Source organism: Arachis hypogaea, chromosome 12, assembly GCF_003086295.3.
Source record: "Arachis hypogaea cultivar Tifrunner chromosome 12, arahy.Tifrunner.gnm2.J5K5, whole genome shotgun sequence".
NCBI classification, from domain to species: Eukaryota; Viridiplantae; Streptophyta; class Magnoliopsida; order Fabales; family Fabaceae; genus Arachis; species Arachis hypogaea.
Window position 1 is genome coordinate 103107538 of NC_092047.1, and position 18495 is coordinate 103126032.

Here is an 18495-nt window from a genome sequence, read left to right on the forward strand (position 1 = left end):
GCCAGACAGATGCTCCTCCAGGGTGTGATTTTTCTTCTGCTATTTTTGATTCTGTTTTTGAATTTTTTTGTTTGTTTTGTGACTCCACATGATCATGAACCTACAAAGACATATAACTAACAAAAATATAGTTAGATAAATAAAAATTGGGTTGCCTCCCAACAAGCGCTTCTTTAATGTCAATAGCTTGACAGTGGGCTCTCATGGAGCCTCACAGATGTGCAGAGCTTTATTGAGACTCTCCAACACCAAACTTAGAGTTTGGATATGGGAGTTCAACACCAAACTTAGAGTTTGGTTGTGGCCTCCCAACACCAAACTTAGAGTTTGACTGTGGGGGCTCTGTTTGACTCTGCTTTGAGAGAAGCTTTTTCTGCTTCCTCTCCATGGTTGCAGAGGGAGATCCTTGAGTTTTAAACACAAGGGAGTCCTCATTCCATTGAAGGACTATTTCACCTCTGTCAACATCAATCACAGCTTTTGCTGTGGCCAGGAAAGGTCTTCCTAGGATGATGGATTCATCCTCTTCCTTTCCAGTATCCAGGACTATGAAATCAGCAGGGATGTAAAGGCCTTCAACCTTTACTAACACGTCCTCTACTTGTCCATAAGCCTGTTTTCTTGAACTGTCTGCCATCTCTAATGAGATTTTAGCAGCTTGCACCCCATAGATTCCCAGTTTCTCTATTACAGAGAGGGGCATGAGGTTTATTCCTGAACCAAGGTCACACAGAGCCTTAAAGATCATGGTGCCTATGGTACAGGGTATTATGAACTTTCCAGGATCCTGTCTCTTCTGAGGCAATGTCAGTTGATCGAGATCACTTAGTTCATTGATGAACAAGGGAGGTTCAACTTCCCAAGTATCAATGCCAAATAGTTTGGCATTCAGCTTCATGATTGCACCAAGAAACTTGGCAGTTTGCTCTTCAGTAACATCCTCATTCTCTTCAGAAGAGGAATACTCATCAGAGCTCATGAAGGGCATAAGGAGGTTCAATAGAATCTCTATGGTCTCTAGATGAGCCTCAGAGTCCTTTGGTTCCTCAGAGGGAAGCTCCTTATTGATCACTGGACGTCCCAGGAGGTCTTCCTCCTTGGGATTCACGTCCTCCTCTCCCTCATTGGGTTCGGCCATTTTGCTTATGTCAATGGCCTTGCACTCTCCTTTTGGATTCTCCTCTGTATTACTTGGGAGAGTACTGGGAGGGATTTCAGTGATCCTTTTACTCAGCTGGCCCACTTGTGCTTCCAGATTTCTAATGGAAGATCTTGTTTCATTCATGAAACTTACAGTGGCCTTAGATAGATCAGAGACTAAATTTGCTAAATTAGAAGTATTTTGTTCAGAGTTCTCTGTCTGTTGCTGAGTGGATGATGGAAAAGGCTTGCTATTGCTAAACCTGTTTCTTCCACCATTATTAAAGCCTTGTTGAGGCTTTTGATCCTTCCATGAGAAATTTGGATGATTTCTCCATGATGAGTTATAGGTGTTTCCATAAGGTTCACCTAAGTAATTTACCTCTGCTATTGCAGGGTTCTCAGGATCATAAGCTTCTTCTGCATAAGAAGCCTCTTGAGTACTGTTGGATGCAGCTTGCATTCCATGCAGACTCTGAGAGATCATATTGACTTGCTGAGTCAATATTTTATTCTGAGCCAATATGGCATTCAGAGTATCAACTTCAAGAACTCCCTTCTTCATAGGCGTCCCATTACTCACAGGATTCCTTTCAGAAGTGTACATGAACTGGTTATTAGCAACCATGTCAATGAGTTCTTGAGCTTCTGCAGGCGTTTTCTTTAGGTGAATGGATCCACCTGCAGAAGTGTCCAGTGACATCTTTGATAGCTCAGATAAACCATCATAGAATATATCCAGGATGGTCAATTCTGAAAGCATGTCAGAAGGACACTTTTTGGTCAACTGTTTGTATCTTTCCCAAGCTTCATAGAGGGATTCATCTTCTTTCTGTCTGAAGGTTTGAACATCAGCTCTAAGCTTGCTCAGCTTTTGAGGAGGAAAGTACTTGGCTAAGAAAGCCGTGACCAGCTTATCCCAAGAGTTCAGGCTGTCTTTGGGTTGAGAATCCAACCATAATCTAGCTCTGTCTCTTACAGCAAAAGGGAAAAGCATGAGCCTGTAGACTTCAGGATCTACTCCATTAGTCTTAACAGTATCACATATCTGCAAGAATTCAGTTAAGAACTGAAAAGGATCTTCAGATGGAAGTCCATGAAACTTGCAGTTCTGCTGCATCAGAGAAACTAATTGAGGTTTCAGCTCAAAGTTGTTTGCTCCAATGGCAGGAATGGAGATGCTTCTTCCATGTAAATTGAAATTAGGTGCAGTAAAGTCACCAAGCATCTTCCTTACATTATTATTATTTTCGGCTGCCATCTCCTCTTCCTGTTCGAAAATTTCTGAAAGGTTATCTCTGGATTGTTGTATTTTAGCTTCTCTTAGTTTTCTTTTCAGAGTCCTTTCAGGTTCTGGATCTGCTTCCACAAGAATGTTCTTGTCCTTGCTCCTGCTCATATGACAAAGAAGAGGGCACAGAAAAATAATAATAATAGAAATCCTTTATACCACAGTATAGGGATCCCTGTGTGAATAGAAGAAGAGAGGGGGACAAAGAATGTAATGTAATGGAAGAAACACAACTGTGAGGAGGGTAGAGATGTGAGATGAGATGTTAGTAAATGAATAAATAAATAGAATAAGATGGGAGAGGGAGAATTTTCGAAAATATTTTTGAAAAAGAGTTTGTGATTTTCGAAAATAGTTTTTGAAAAAGGTTAGTATTTTTTTCGAAAAAAAAATTTTAAAAATCAAAAGTAAAAATAATTAGTTAATAAAAAAAGAAATTTTTGAAAAAGAGGGAAGATATTTTCGAAAATTAGAGAGAGAGAGTTAGTTAGGTAGTTTTGAAAAAGTTAAGAAACAAACAAAAAGTTAGTTAGTTAGTTGAAACAAATTTTGAAAAGATAAGAAGTTAGGAGGTTAGAAAAGATATTTTGAAACCAACTTTTTGAAAAAGGTAAGATAAGAAGATATTTTAGAAATTAGTTTTGAAAAAGATTTGATTTTTAAAATTACAATTAATGACTTGATTCACAAGAAATCACAAGATATGATTCTAGAACTTAAAGTTTGAATCTTTCTTAACAAGCAAGTAACAAACTTCAAATTTTTGAATCAAAACATTAATTGATTATGTTATTTTCGAAAATTTGATATAAAAATAAGAAAAAGATTTTTGAAAAATATTTTTGGAATTTTCGAAAATAACTAAGAATTTTGAAAAAGATTTGATTTTTGAAAAAGATTTTGAAGAAGATAAGATTTTCAAACTGAAAATTTGATTTGACTCATGAGAAACAACTTGATTTTAAAAATTTTTGAAAAAGTCAACTCAAATTTTCGAATTTGATGAGAGAAAAAGGGAAAGATATTTTTTTGATTTTTTGAATTTTTATGAAAAACACTAAAATGATGCAATGCATGAAATTTTTAGATCAAAACATGTGATGAATGCAAGAATGCTATGAATGTCAAGAAGAACACCAAGAACATTATGAATGTCAAGATGAACATCAAAGACACAATTTTGAAAAATTTTTAATGCAAAGAAAACATACAAGACACCAAACTTAGAATTCTTTAATGCTTAGACACTAAGAATTCAAGAATGCATATGAAAAACACCATACAACACAAAACAAAAAATTATCAAGATCAAACAAGAAGACTTACCAAGAACAACTTGAAGATCATGAGGAACACTATGAATGCATGAAATTTTCGAAAAAATGCAAGATGAATATGCAATTGACACCAAACTTATAACATGACTCAAGACTCAAACAAGAAACAAAAAAATATTTTTGATTTTTATGATTTTCTAATTTTTTGTATTTATTTTATTTTATTTTTTTCGAAAATCATTTTGAAAAAGAAAAATAAGGATTCCAAAATTTTTAATATGAATTCCAGGAATCTTGCCATGTTAGTCTTAAAGCTCCAATCAAAGGGTCAGGCATGGCTTAATAGCCAGCCAAGCTTTAATAAAAATATGAGTGTAATTTAGACATGACAAGCCTAACATGCCCTATCCAAAAGAATTGGACATGGCTCCATTGAGGTGATTAGTTGAAGACCAATCCCAAAGCAGTTTGGGTATGGCTTTACAGCCAGATAGGATTCAACATGATTCATGAAATACTAGAATTCATTCTTAAAAATTCTGAAGAAAAATATATTTTTGAAAACATTTTTTTTCGAAAACAAAGGAGAAAATTTTGAAAGATTTTTTGAAAAATTTTTGAAATTAAAACAAAAAGAAAATTACCTAATCTGAGCAACAAGATGAACCGTCAGTTGTCCAAACTCGAACAATCCCCGGCAACGGCGCCAAAAACTTGGTGCACGAAATTGTGATGTCCAGGCTCGAACAATCCCTGGCAACGTGAGCAACTTGGTACGCGTAATCGTGATTACACTTTAATGATGTAAAATTCATGGCTCTTTCTTTCCCTGGCAATGGCGCCAAGAACATGGTGCCAATACCATGGTTCACAACTTCAATACAACTAACCAGCAAGTGCACTGGGTCGTCCAAGTAATACCTTACGTGAGTAAGGGTCGAATCCCACGGAGATTGTTGGTATGAAGCAAGCTATGGTCACCTTGCAAATCTCAGTTAGGCAGATATAAATTGATAATGGTGTTTTCGAATAATAATTGATAGAATAGGGATAGAAATACTTATGTAATTCATTGGTGAGAATTTCAGATAAGCGAATGGAGATGCTTTCGTTCCTCTGAACCTCTGCTTTCCTGCTATCTTCATCCAATCAGTCTTACTCCTTTCCATGGCTGGCTTTATGCAAGGGCATCACCGTTGTCAGTGGCTACATCCCCTCCTCTCAGTGAAAAATATGCTCACATGCTCTGTCACAGCACGCTAATCATCTGTCGGTTCTCGATCATGCTAGAATAGGATTCATCCTCCTTTTGCGTCTGTCACTAACGCCCAGCACTCGCGAGTTTGAAGCTCGTCACAGTCATTCAATCATTGAATCCCACTCGGAATACCACGGACAAGGTTTAGACTTTCCAGATTCTCTTGAATGCCGCCATCATTCTAGCTTACGCCACGAAGATTCTGGTTAGGAGATCTAAGAGATATTCATTCTAGCTTATTTCATGTAGAACGGAAGTGTTTGTCAGGCACGTGTTCATAGGGGAGAATGGTGATGAGCGTCACACATAATCATCACCTTCATCACGTTCTTGGGTGCGAATGGATATCTTAGAAGTGAAATAAGATGAATTGAATAGAAAACAGAAGTACTTTGCATTAATCTTTGAGGAACAGCAGAGCTCCACACCTTAATCTATGGAGTGTAGAAACTCTACCGTTGAAAATACATAAGTGAAAGGTCCAGGCATGGCCGAGAGGGCCAGCCCCCATGGTCTAAGAACAATGCGTCCAAAGATGTCTAATACAATAGTAAAAGGTCCTATTTATAATAAACTAGTCACTAGGGTTTACAAAAGTAAGTAATTGATGCATAAATCCACTTCCGGGGCCCACTTGGTGTGTGTTTGGGCTGAGCTTTAACTTTCCACGTGCAGAGGCCATTTGTGGAGTTGAACGCCAGGTTTTGATCCATTTCTGGCGTTCAACTCTGGTTTTGGATCCTTTTCTGGCGCTGGACGCCAGATTTGGGCAGAGAGCTGGCGTTGAACGCCAGTTTATGTCGTCTAAACTTGGCCAAAGTATGGACTATTATATATTGCTGGAAAGCCCTGGATGTCTACTTTCCAACGCAATTGGAAGCGCGCAATTTTGAGTTCTGTAGCTCCAGAAAATCCACTTTGAGTGCAGGGAGGTCAGAATCCAACAGCATCAGCAGTCCTTCTTCAACCTCTGAATCTGATTTCTGCTCAAGTCCCTCAATTTCAGCCAGAAAATACCTGAAATCACAGAAAAACACACAAACTCATAGTAAAGTTCAGAAATGTGAATTTAACATAAAAACTAATGAAAATATCCCTAAAAGTAACTAGATCCTACTAAAAACATACTAAAAACAATGTCAAAAAGCGTATAAATTATCCGCTCATCAACGGGTTGACGGATTCGGTCGCAAGCTTGTGCCTGACGAACGGACTTCTAAATGAGAACTTTAGAAAACACCTCACCACGAAGCCGGTGTGGACAATGCAGGAGATCCAATGTGTAGCCAGGGAGTACATTAACGATGAAGAAGTCAGCCAGGTTGTGGCTGCCAACAAACGGCAGCCCTCTTACAATCAAACCCGGCATCACGGGAGCGGAGAAAGACAAAAGGAACACGCCAAGGACGGCGGTCCGAATAAGGCACCCAGGCCGTTTCCTCGAGTCGGGAAGTTCACTAATTACACTTCCCTCACCGCGCCAATTGTGGAAGTTTACCAATAAATAGCCGAGAAGGGGATGTTATCGAAGCCCCGACCTCTGAAGGAACGAACAGGGGGGAACAAGAGCCTCTACTGTGATTACCACAAGGGCTACGGGGACAAGACACAAGACTGCTTCGACCTGAAAGACACACTGGAGCAAGCGATCAGGGATGGAAAGCTAGCCGAGTTCTCCCACCTTATTAGGGAGCTGAGGAGACGGAATCGCGACCACGAGGGTGAAGACAAGACCCGGGCCGCAAAGCAACGCCAAGAGCCAGAGGACAACGACCATGGGCTTACCATAGTGAACGTAGTAACAGCAAGAAACGCGGCGCCTAGGTCGAAATCGGCACATAAGAAAGACGCCAAAGTCCTGGCGGTTTCCACATCCTCTGCGCGAAGCCCCAAGAAATTTCCATCCATTTCATTCGGTCTGGAGGACCAATGGTTTGACGAGGTCGCGGAAAGCCCTCCAATGGTCATTACGGCCAGAGTGGGAACCGGCCTCGTCAAGCAGATCCTTGTAGATACGGGGGCAGACTCGAACATCATGTTCCGCAATGTGTTCGACGCCTTGGGCCTACGGGACACCGACTTAAAGACTCACCAGCACGGCGTTGTAGGGCTCGGCGACCACTTTATCAAGCCGGACGGGATAATCTCCCTGCCAACCTCCGTGGGACAAGGCCAAGGGAGAAGAACGGTAATGGCAGAGTTCGTGATCCTACGAGACTCCACGGCCTACAACATCATCCTAGGGAGGAAGACCATCAACGACCTAAGGGGAGTCATCAGTACAAGGATGCTGATAATGAAGTTCATAACTGAAGAAGGATCAGTAGGGTCTGTAAGGGGACACCTGGAAATGGCAGTCGCTTGCGACAATGCCAGTCTCTTGTTAAGAAAGAAATCCAAAGAAGCATCAGGAGTGTTCCTCGCCGACTTGGATGCCAGAGTCAGCGACAAGCCGAGACCCGAACCAGAAGGGAACCTGGAAAAGTTTAGAGTCGGCGACACAGAGGAGAAGTTCACCTTCGTGAACAGAAACCTCCCTCACGAGCTGAAAGAACCTCTAATGGAAATGATCAGGGCTAATGGTGACCTATTTGCCTGGACACCGGCCGACATGCCAGGGATAGACCCCTAACTCATGTCGCACCATTTGGCCGTCAAGCCAGAAGCCAGACCAGTGGTCCAAAGGAGGAGGAAGATGTCACAGGAAAGGGCAGAAGAGGTGGCCAAGCAGATGGCCAGCCTCCTCGAGGCAGGATTTATCCGGGAACTTGACTACTCGACCTGGCTGTCGAACATAGTCCTGGTAAGAAAACACAATGGGAAATGGAGGATGTGCGTGGATTATTCCGATCTCAACAAAGCATGTCCCAAGGATTGCTACCCCCTACCCAACATTGATGCGCTCATCGACGCGGCGGCGGGGTACCGGTATCTGAGCTTTATGGATGCTTATTCCGACTACAATCAGATACCGATGCACCGGCCAGACGAAGAAAAAACAGCATTCATAACGCCAGGAGGAATCTATTGCTACAAAGTAATGCCCTTTGGCCTGAAGAACGCGGGGGCCACATACCAAAGGTTGATGAACAAGATATTCAGCGACATCATTGGCAAAATGGTGGAAGTCTACGTAGACGACATCCTTGCCAAGACCACCCGACCCGAAGACCTTCTAAGCGACCTGGGAAACGTGTTCGCGGCCCTCCGACGACACGGCATGAGGCTCAAACCCCTCAAGTGCACCTTTGCCATGGAGGCCGGGAAGTTCCTTGGATTCATGATAACCCAAAGGGGGGTGGAAGCCAATCCTGAAAAATGCCAAGCAATACTCCAAATGAAGAGCCCAGGCTGCGTCAAAGATGTCCAGAGACTGGCGGGAAGGCTCACCACGTTATCTCGCTTCCTTGGGGCGTCGGCAGCAAAGGCCCTACCTTTCTTCAACCTAATGAGAAAGGGAATAGCATTTGAATGGATCCCGGCATGCGAAGAAGTGTTCAACCATTTTAAAAAGATCCTTGCAACACCACCTGTGCTCGGTAAACCCATGGTCGGAAAACCGCTCTACCTGTACCTAGCTATAACGGAGGAAGCGCTGGCAGCGGTCTTAGTGCGGGAAGAAGGGAAAGTTCAACAACTGATTTACTTTGTGAGTAAAGCGCTGCAAGGAGCAGAACTTAGGTACAGTAAGTTGGAGAAACTGGCACTAGCGCTCCTGACCTCTTCCCGCAGATTACGGCAATACTTCCAAGGTCATCAAGTGGTCATAAGAACGGACCAGGGAATTCGTCAAGTGCCCCAGAAACCCGACCTAGCGGGAAGGATGATGACCTGGGCCCTCGAGCTATCCCAGTACGATTTAAGATATGAGCCTCGACATGCAATAAAGGCGCAAGCAATGGCAAATTTCCTGGTGAAAGTAACCGGAGACCCAACCGAGGACACGGGCACACGTTGGAAGCTCCATGTAGACAGAGCCTCCAACCAGACGTCCGGAGGCGTTGGGATCATCTTAGAAAGCCCAGCCGGAGTCATCTACGAACAATCGGTCAAGTTCGAGTTTCCCGTGTCGAACAACCAAGCAAAATATGAAGCCCTTCTAGGCGGCTTGATCTTAGCTGGGGAAGTCGGGGCTACAAGGCTAGAAGTACGCAGCGACTCACAAGTCGTCACGTCGCAAGTAAATGGAAGCTACCAAGCCAAAGACTCGTTGTTGCAGAAGTACTTGGAGAGGGTCAAAGAACTGAGCAAATAGTTTGAGGAGGTCACGGTCTAACACATTTCGAGGGAGAGGAACACACAGGCAGATCTCCTATCCAAGCTAGCGAGCACGAAACCTGGAACCGGTAACCGGTCCCTCATTCAAGGCATCACGAAAGAACCAGTAGTTGCCCTCCACCTGACCAAGATAAGCCCCTCCTAGATGGACTCCATCACTGATTTCTTGCAGAACGGCAAACTCCTTGAAGGTGAGAAGGAAGCTAAAGCATTGAGAAGGGAGGCTGCCAAATACACGATCATACAAGGCCAACTGTTTAAAAAGGGACTTAGCCAACCCTTGCTGAAGTGCCTACACCCCGACCAGACGGACTACGTACTCAAAGAAGTCCACGAGGGGTGCTGTGGTCACCACATCAGGGGCAAAGCCCTAGCAAGGAAGCTCATCCGAGCTGGATATTACTGGCCATCAATGATGGAGGACTCCAAGGAGTTCGTGAAAAAATGCGTTAAGTGCCAAGAGAACGCTAACTTCCACGGAGCACCGGCCACCGAACTGAGCCTGATGACGTCCTCCCGGCCCTTCGCACAGTGGGGAGTCGACCTCTTGGGACCTTTCCCGGTTGGCCCAGGGCAAGTCAGATATCTCATAGTCGCCGTCGACTATTACACCAAATGGATAGAGGCCGAGCCACTGGCCACTATCTCCTCGTCCAACTGTAGAAAGTTCATGTGGAGGCAGGTGATAACTCGGTTTGACATCCCGGAGGTCATCATCTCAGACAACGGGACGCAATTCACCGATAAGAAGTTTGTAGAGTTCCTCGCCGGCTTGGGCATCAAACAGAAATTCTCCTCGGTGGAGCACCCCCAGACAAACGGACAAGTTGAGTCCGCAAATAAGGTCATCTTGCTGGGTCTCAAGAAGCGACTAGACAACAAGAAAGGAGCATGGGCTGATGAGCTTGCCTCAGTCCTCTGGTCCTACCGTACAACCGAGCAGTCCGCCACGGGAGAAACCCCCTTCCGCCTGACATATGGGGTAGACGCAATGATACCCGTAGAGATCGGTGAGCCGAGCCCACGGTTACTTCTCAAAGGGGTGGAAGAAGCTATAGAGAAGGACCTAGTAGATGAGACCAGGGAGAAGGCCCACCTGTCAGAAGTAGCACTAAAACAAAGAATGACCCTGTGCTACAACACCAAAGTGCTCAAGAGGGAATTTGAGCAAAACGACCTCGTCCTACGGCGCAATGACATCGGCCTACCAACCCAGGGAGAAGGCAAAATGGCGGCGAACTGGGAAGGTCCCTACAGGGTCAAAGAAGTGATTGGCAAGGGCGCCTACAAATTGGAGAAGCTCGATGGAAGGGAGGTCCCGAGAACTTGGAATGCGGGCAACCTGAGAAGGTTTTACCCCTAGATCAAGCATGTCGGCCAGGCGATCTAACGAACTTGTTCACTTACCTTTGTATCTACCATGGTAACAGACTTGTTTAATTACTGGTTCATGTTTACTTGTCATTTCTACCAATTTTACTTCTATTGTTCTTTTTCCTACTTGCACATCACATAACAACAAGTTCCACGACGCATTAAACGGAACCACGATACGGCACCCCGGGACTGATCACCCCGGGAGCCACCTAAACTAAAGCCATAACAAACGGCTATAACGATACCAAAAGGCCACGACCTGGCTTCGCTGAATTACCAACACAACGGTAAATAAACACGAGTGAAAAGCTCATACCGACCAAACGGTAACAAAACAAAACGAGAAAGCTATCAGATAGGCAAAAGACAATAATCACAAGCCGACTAAGCGACTCTTAATGTATAACGAAGTAAGCTTCAAAAGTTTCAAAAGTTCTACAACAAACCACAAATCCATACAAAAGCACAAGGTACAAGAGTTCATTTCTTGGGTATGTCAACAATCTTGCCATCCTTGATCGTCTTGAAAACTCCAATAGCCGACGTGTCAAAGTCAGGAGCCATGATCTTCACCTGGGTCTTAAGAGCTTCCTCAGTCATGAAGATCGCGTTCTTTCCCTGATCTCTGGTCACCTTATGTTTCTTCTTGAGCTCCTCAACCTCAGCTTGAGCGGCCTTAGCCGACGAGACGGCCACGTCACGCTCTTTTTCCAAAGCCACCACCCGACCTTGCGCGGCATTAAGTTGGCTCTCCAGAGTCATCTCCCGCTCGGTTAAACGGGACACGGTGTCATCGGAGGCTTTCAGCTTCTCCTCGGTGGACGCATCTTTCTCCTCAGCAGCCCTAAGCTTTTCCCCCGCCTCAGATAGCTACTCCTGAAGCATTTCCACATGGGCTTTGAATTCATTGTTGGCCTTGGCAGCAGTTTCGAGCTTCCTGCGCAGTGACTGCATCCCCGACAACTCGAACTCAGCCTTTCGAGCTATGACAGCTCTGCAGAGAAGTGCTCGGTACATCCACCTCGCCTGCCCCGCAAGCTCGGTACCGAGGAAGTGATCTTCCGTGCCAGGGATTAGTTGGGAGTCTATGAAAGCCCAAGCATCGAAGTTTTTCTCCATCACGGTGAGAGCTCCTTCCGGACTGGAAGATGCCCTCTGCCTTTTGGGGGTGGGGATAAGCTTTAAATCATCATCCTCTTGCTGAGCAGAGGTTGAGTGCTTAGGGCCGACCGTCTCCTCACGAATTGGAGAAACGCGCGCCCCATCAGAATTCTTATCCGTTATCTCGGTGTCACGGGGTGACGGCGTCGCCTGATCTTTATCCCCAGAAGGGCCCTCCGGTTTCCCGTCAACCTTCCCTGTTTCCTCCTCATCGTTGTCTGCCAAGAAAGTCTTGAACAAGTCCTCAAGCCCTGTCACGGAAGCAGACATCTCCACTGCAACAAACAAGTAAACAAGTTAATTGTGAAACCAGAACAACCAAGCGAATGAATAAAAACGCAAAAATTCAAGGCAAAACAACTCACAAACATAATTCCTGGCGACCTCCCGGTCACCCATCAAGAGATGGGGATTCACGTGATTCTTTCCAAAAACTTCCAACAACACGTCGGCAACCCTCTTGTCCACAGCGGACATCCCCTTATAAGACACCGTAATGAATGTGTTGGATCCCGCCCCAAAGCTCCAGTACGTCGGAATGAGGCACTCCCCTTCTAACGACAACCAAAAGGGGTGACGACCTTTGACCGGACGCACCTTAAATTATTTATCTTTAAACCCGTGATAAGAGTCCTCAAACAACCCGAAGATCCTTCGACTCTGGGCAGATCAGAAGGACATGAACCCTTTCCTCGCCTTTCCCTCCTTAGAAGGATTTGTGAGGTTGAAGAAAAAAAGAAAGACATCAATAGATACCGGCAGCTCCAGATATTCGCACACCATCTCGAAACAGCGGATAGAAGCCCAACTGTTCGGATGCAGTTGCGACGGCGCCACGGAGATCCGGTTAAGAAGCGCCATTTGAAAAGGAGATCCGGTTAAGAAGTGCCACCTGGGTGAACATGTATTTATAAAACCAGATCCAGTCGGGGACCCGAGGGGAATGGAAGTTAAGCTCATATAGCCGTTCATTTAGGGCAGGAACGAAGACGTCATAATTGGCTTCCTCGTCTGTCCCTCCGCATAAATACTCGCCTTGACGGAACTCCGTTAGCTCTCCCTCGTCCATCTGATTTGGCGAGTCCTTCACATCGGAAGTCACCTAGGCATATGGGTCATAATTTGCGACGGAGGGAGAGGCCCGGGAAACAATGCGAGGCATACCTACAATGGGGGTACCACTCCGTTAGTCTATGAGGCCGGGAGTCTGGAAAAAGCCCAGAAAACTACATTTGTCCTATTCAACAGCTATGGTCAAGCATGGCTAAAAGCAAAACCCAAACAAAAACCTACCCTAGAATGGTAACCCCCCCTAACGCACCTACTTAACGCTAAAACCATCTAGCAAACTAATCAAGCAAGTAGCAAACACGTAGCAGCAAGCGCGCAAAAATGATGAAGATAAAAGGACATTGAAGCAAAAAGAGAAGGGATTAATGTTTACCTGGATTAGTTGCAAAGACTTGAAAGAGAAAAAAAGGCGTAGGGATGCAGAAATGAAGCTTTGGGACACTTGGGAGAGAAGAAGATGAAGATAGGAGAAGTGAAAATAGGAGAGAAAAACAAACGCAAACTGTTTAAAACTGTTACGCAAAGCGCGAAAGGATCAAGGGCATAATGGTCTTTGCACACAGGGTTTTCCAAACCATTATGAGCATTTAATGCCCGGCACGAGGAACGAGGCGACAAACGGTCACCTCAGCAACGAACAGACACGCACACAGGGGGCACGTCCCCTCCTCGGGCGGCCGACCTGACGACAACACACGAAAGGAGATAACACGCCAGCAACAACCCTCACGACTATTGCTGGCGCGTTGGGGGCACTATTACGGCCTGGCCCAAAGCACTCGCGGGCCGGCCCGACCCGAGCACCACCCGACCCGGACGGTCAGGATCGAGGCGCCCAGTTGCCGACCCGGACACGCGTCCCTGACAGCTTTGCTACAGCTGTGCGAAGGAAGCATCGAAAGAAGTGGGCCTGTCGTTGCAGGGCCCACCTCTGACACGGTATATATGGGGAAGGTCCTACCCTTCCCCCAAGGTACGTCATATACTATTCAACCCTTTTTCACCTGCACACTTGACTGTCTAGAGCGTCGGATTGTCCTTGCAGGTGACACCCCCCTCCACACAAAGAGCTCGGGACGTCGGCTGCACCCCCCTTCAACCCAGCAACCCAGAACCAGGCGATTCCCCCCGGTACCTGACCTACCAAACAACTTGGATTATATATAGTAAAATTACTTTCTTGACTAAATCATATTTTAAAAATCCAGTGATGCTACTTGTATAAGCAGTTTTAATAATTAAGTCTAATTAAGTTGGTTCAAGTCAAATAAAAATCATTCACACACACACATATATATATATATATATATATATATATATATATATATATATATATATTCTGTTTTTTTTTGTTGATATAACATAAAAAGTTTTGTTAAAATATATAAAAAATTATCGATAGACCATAAATATTTTTTTACAGAGCATAAAAATTTATCAATATAACATAAAAAAAATTTTACTACATAATTCAAAATTTTCATTTACTGCAATTGCTTTTTTTGTTATTTTTTATGCTAATTTTTTATTTTTAATCAAATAATTTTGTGTTGAGTTCTTAGAATATTTGATATGTTGTTAGTTGGATTTTAATATTTTGAATTTGTAATTCTTACAAAATTTATATGTTGATCATCACAAAATTTCAACGTTGTATGTCAAAATTTTTATGATTTGAACCAAAATTCCTATATCCAGTAGTTTTGTTAATATATATAGAAGAAGATGATAATAGTAATGATAGTGAACGAAGACGAGAAGGACAAGGAAGAGAAAAAAAATGAGAAAGAGAAAGAAGAGATGATGATACTGATGATGATAAAAGAGAACGAAAAATAGAAAAAAAAAACACATATGTATTTACATACGTATTTACATGACTATTTATCATTTTTAATATTTAGTTATATATATGTTAAAATATAAAATACAAACTAAAAATAAATTAAACTACATATATATTAATTTACAGATATTTAGTGAGTGTTTTTTTGTGCATATAGCATTTTTTATTTTTGCATAAGAAAACTTTAAGTTGAAACTATTGTTTGAGAATTAGAAGTTTTCAAGTGAAAAAAATAATGATTTACTCCTTACCTTCTTATTTTAGTACTTTACAAAAATTTTTGCGTTATAAAATTTAAGTTTAATTATCAAATAAGTTTCTATAATCTCAACAAATTTATAATAAAAATATTATATACACAAAAAATAATTACCAAATCAATTAACATATATTTCTATATAAATATATCTATTATTTATATATTTTTAATGTGTATTTTGTATTTTAAATTTTTAAATAGCATATATTTTACATAAATGACTATGTTTTGTATATATATTTTTCATTAGGTTCTTAAAATTAAAATTTTATAAATAAGTTCTTTTGATAGATAGATAAAATTTTTAATTAAATTATTATTAATTATTTTCTTTCAAAAAAGTATACCAATTATAAATCATTTGCTAATTAAATATTCCATAATTTATTAAAAACAATATCAAATATTTAAGAATATTTCATAATTCTTTTTAACAAAAAATAGTTAATAGTTAACAATAACTTAATTGAATTTTTTATCTGACATAAGCATTTAATTATAAATTGTTAAAGACTTAATTAAAATATTTGTAAAACTAAAAAATAGAGCTTATTTAAACCTAAAATTTAGTAAAAATACTATTTGCATAAAAAAATTAAGCACTATAAATCAGTTTCATATATTTGTATATTTACATGTTGTGTTGTTTTTTTTAATCAAAGATAGAAATTTAATTTATTGAATGAAAATTAAGAGTTTGGATCAACGATGGACTACCGTATAAGGAAAAAACTTTATGAATGAGAATTGTGCAGTTTTCGAAAACATCATCTTTTTTTTTTGTCCAATGCCTAGCCGAGTTGCTGCTTCCAAAATCCGTTGATGGCTTAGATCTTCTCTTTCAAAAATATGTTTGTTCCTTGCTATCCACAGTTGCTACATAAGGTAAGCTACGAAATGGGTCTTTTCCCTCCTTTTTCTACTTAGTTTCAAGTCTTTGATGAGCTTCAACCACTATTTTTGCATCTCTGCTGCATCTGAAGGATATCAGGTTCAACACGAGAAGAAGAAAAGGAGAAGAGAATATGCAGCGTGGAGAGAGAGAGAGAGATTCTAAATTGGTAAAGTGTGAGAGTTCAACTAAACAATGATTAACTCTAGCTACTTATAGCAAGAAAGTGCCAGCTGTCACACTATAAATTACACAAACTAAACTAACTAATTCTGTTAACAATCACAAAACTAATCACAAGCTAACTAACAACAATGCTAATAATCACAAACTAACAAACTATCAACATCATTAACCAATTCTGTTAATCACAATACTAGCCCTAACCAATTTTGTTTAGTTAGTTTACTCTGTTATGACCCCTACTGCTCAGCTTCTCTTCTAGTGTTCCAGTCTTGTTTCCTTTTATTTCTAACTTGATATTATAACCCCTGATGTTGATTTGTACTGCCTTTGCTATCACAGATTGAAAATGTGCATTTGGTTCTTTATCATGACTATTGCTGCCTACACCTTTTGAAGTTTCAGAATTCTCTGATTCTCCTTTGTGATCTCCTCTGCTGAGCTTGTTTGTGCCACTATCACCACTATACTTCTTCAAATCTTCAACCAGTAGTCTAGATCTGAACTCCAGAAACGTAGCACTTGATAATGACTTTGTCAACACATCAACTAGCTGGAAAGTTCCAGGGACATGACTCACTTGAATAATCTTCTTAGTGACATAATCGTGGACAAAATAAAGATCAGTCTCAAAATGTTTTGACTTTGAATATAGAATTAGATTTGCAGCCAACAATACAGCACTCAAATTATCACAATAAACTAATGGAGCTATTGAAAGTGTAGCTCCTATTTCAATCATAAAATTCTTTATCCAAAGTAGCTCAGCCACTAAGTCAGCCATAGCCCTGCACTCTGCTTCAGTACCGGACCAGGCAACAACACCTTGCTTCTTTGAACTCCACGAAATTAGATTACTCCCAAGAAAAACATAGAAGCTGCTAGCCGCTAGTGGATGTCCTATCATCTAGGTCTCCTCCCCAGTCAGAATCACTATAGGCTTTAACTTGCTGAACATTCATTTTGTACAAGTGTAGACCAAAACCGAGTGTCCCCTGCACATATCTTAGCACCCTTTTGATTAGCTTCCAGTCTTCATTTAACAGATTTTGCATAAACTATAAGACCTTACCTACACAATAAGCTAACTCCAGACGAGTGACAGTGAGATATTGTAAACTGCTCACCACTGATCTATAAAGTTTAGTGTCCTTGAATGTTGAACCTCCAAAGGAAGAAAACTTAATCGAGGAGGGTAGAGGTGTAGGACAAGGCTTGTAGTGCTCCATATCGAATTTCTTAAGCAGGTTATTGGCATATTTTTCTTGTGACAATACCAGATCACCACTAGCAGTCTTAGTAACCTGAACCCCAATAAAATAATGAAGTTCACCCATATATTTTAAAGCAAATTTGACATTTAGTTGTTGAATCACTAGGAAAATTACATCATCAGAGTCTCCAGTGATGATTATATCATCGACATATACCAGAACAAACAATGAAGAGCCATTTTTGAACCTGTTAAAGACAGAGACATCGGACTTCGTTGCATTGAACCCAAGGTGCTGTAGAGCTGTGGACAGCTTATAATACTAGGCTCTTGGTGCCTGCTTCGAACCATAAAGGGACTTGGTGAACTTACACATTAAACTGCCATCACCAACTTCATAACCCTTCAGCTACTTCATGTATATATCCTTAGCCAGGTCACCATGCAGAAATGCATTATTGACATCAAGCTATTTAATTTTCTAATTTATGGACAATGCCAATGTGAGCACAGATCGAATTGAAGTAGGTTTTATCACTGGACTGTACATTTCTATAAAATTAAAGTCTGGTCTCTGAGAGAAATCTTGAACCATGAAATGAGCCTTATACTTTTGTAAGCTACCATTCAAGTTATATTTAACCTGAAAGACCCATCTACTACCCAATGCTTCTCTGTCCTGAGGAAGGAGAACCCGTTTCCAAGTTTGGTTTTGCATGAGGGCATTGTATTCTGCATCTATTGTAGCCTTCCACTCAGGCATGGACAAGGAAGCTCAGACTGTCCTTGGTTCAACACTAATAAGGAAGGATCTGGGCTTAAGAACTCCACTTTTGCTTCTTGTGGTCATAGGATGAACATTTGAAATGAGTGGTGCTGGGATTGAGGGATCATCAGCAAAGGGAATCAGAATTTCAAGGTCTGAAATAGGAACAGGTATTGGTGTTGCAGATAGAGCCAAAAGGTGCTGTGGAAAGAAAATTATTACTGGTGAGGTTGTTGTTGTTGGAGGCTGGGTTTGAGAGAGGTGAGGTTGAAGAAGCTCTTGTTTGTACTTGTGACTAGGAGCTGGTGTTGGACACAATAGGGTTAAATGGAGGTGTGAGTATTGGAGTTAGAGTTTGGAGAGGGGATCTATTTGCAATGTTACAAGAATTGTGTGAGGGTTGAGCAAGGTTTAAGTTTAGTAAAGGAATGACTGGAGGTGAATAAGGATTAGAGGTTGAACTAGAATCAACTACCAAAGGAG

The 18495-nt window shown here is 41.8% G+C and overlaps 2 protein-coding genes and 1 non-coding gene across 3 annotated transcripts; 2 read left to right on the top strand and 1 right to left on the bottom strand.

The window, feature by feature from the left end:
• Positions 1–1897: 1897 nt before the first annotated feature.
• Positions 1898–2005, top strand: LOC112731130 (small nucleolar RNA R71). The gene has a single exon (XR_003166921.1). It is a non-coding gene; the product is annotated as a small nucleolar RNA R71 (small nucleolar RNA).
• A 4480-nt stretch (positions 2006–6485) lies between these two features.
• Positions 6486–7598, top strand: LOC140176829 (uncharacterized). Its single transcript, XM_072208383.1, has one exon. It carries the CDS (start codon positions 6486–6488, stop codon positions 7596–7598), a length of 1113 nt encoding a protein of 370 aa, XP_072064484.1.
• A 9493-nt stretch (positions 7599–17091) lies between these two features.
• On the bottom strand, positions 17092–18009 carry LOC140176830 (uncharacterized mitochondrial protein AtMg00810-like). The gene is made up of 3 exons (XM_072208384.1): positions 17795–18009; positions 17422–17494; positions 17092–17337 (listed from the first exon to the last, which is right to left on the bottom strand). The coding sequence occupies exons 1-3, from the start codon at positions 18007–18009 to the stop codon at positions 17092–17094; spliced, it is 534 nt and encodes a 177-aa protein (XP_072064485.1).
• Between the last annotated feature and the right edge of the window lie 486 nt (positions 18010–18495).

Excerpts from the sequence above, each read along its gene's own strand:
- LOC140176829 (XM_072208383.1), top strand. The coding sequence starts at position 6,486 with ATGTTATCGAAGCCCCGACCTCTGAAGGAACGAACAGGGGGGAACAAG.
- LOC140176830 (XM_072208384.1), bottom strand. The coding sequence starts at position 18,009 with ATGCCTGAGTGGAAGGCTACAATAGATGCAGAATACAATGCCCTCATG. Across the intron at positions 17,495-17,794 it reads GACTTTAATTTTATAGAAAT|GTTCAAAAATGGCTCTTCAT; the intron begins GTACAGTCCAGT and ends TGTCTTTAACAG. Across the intron at positions 17,338-17,421 it reads TCACTGGAGACTCTGATGAT|GTTACTAAGACTGCTAGTGG; the intron begins GTAATTTTCCTA and ends ATTGGGGTTCAG.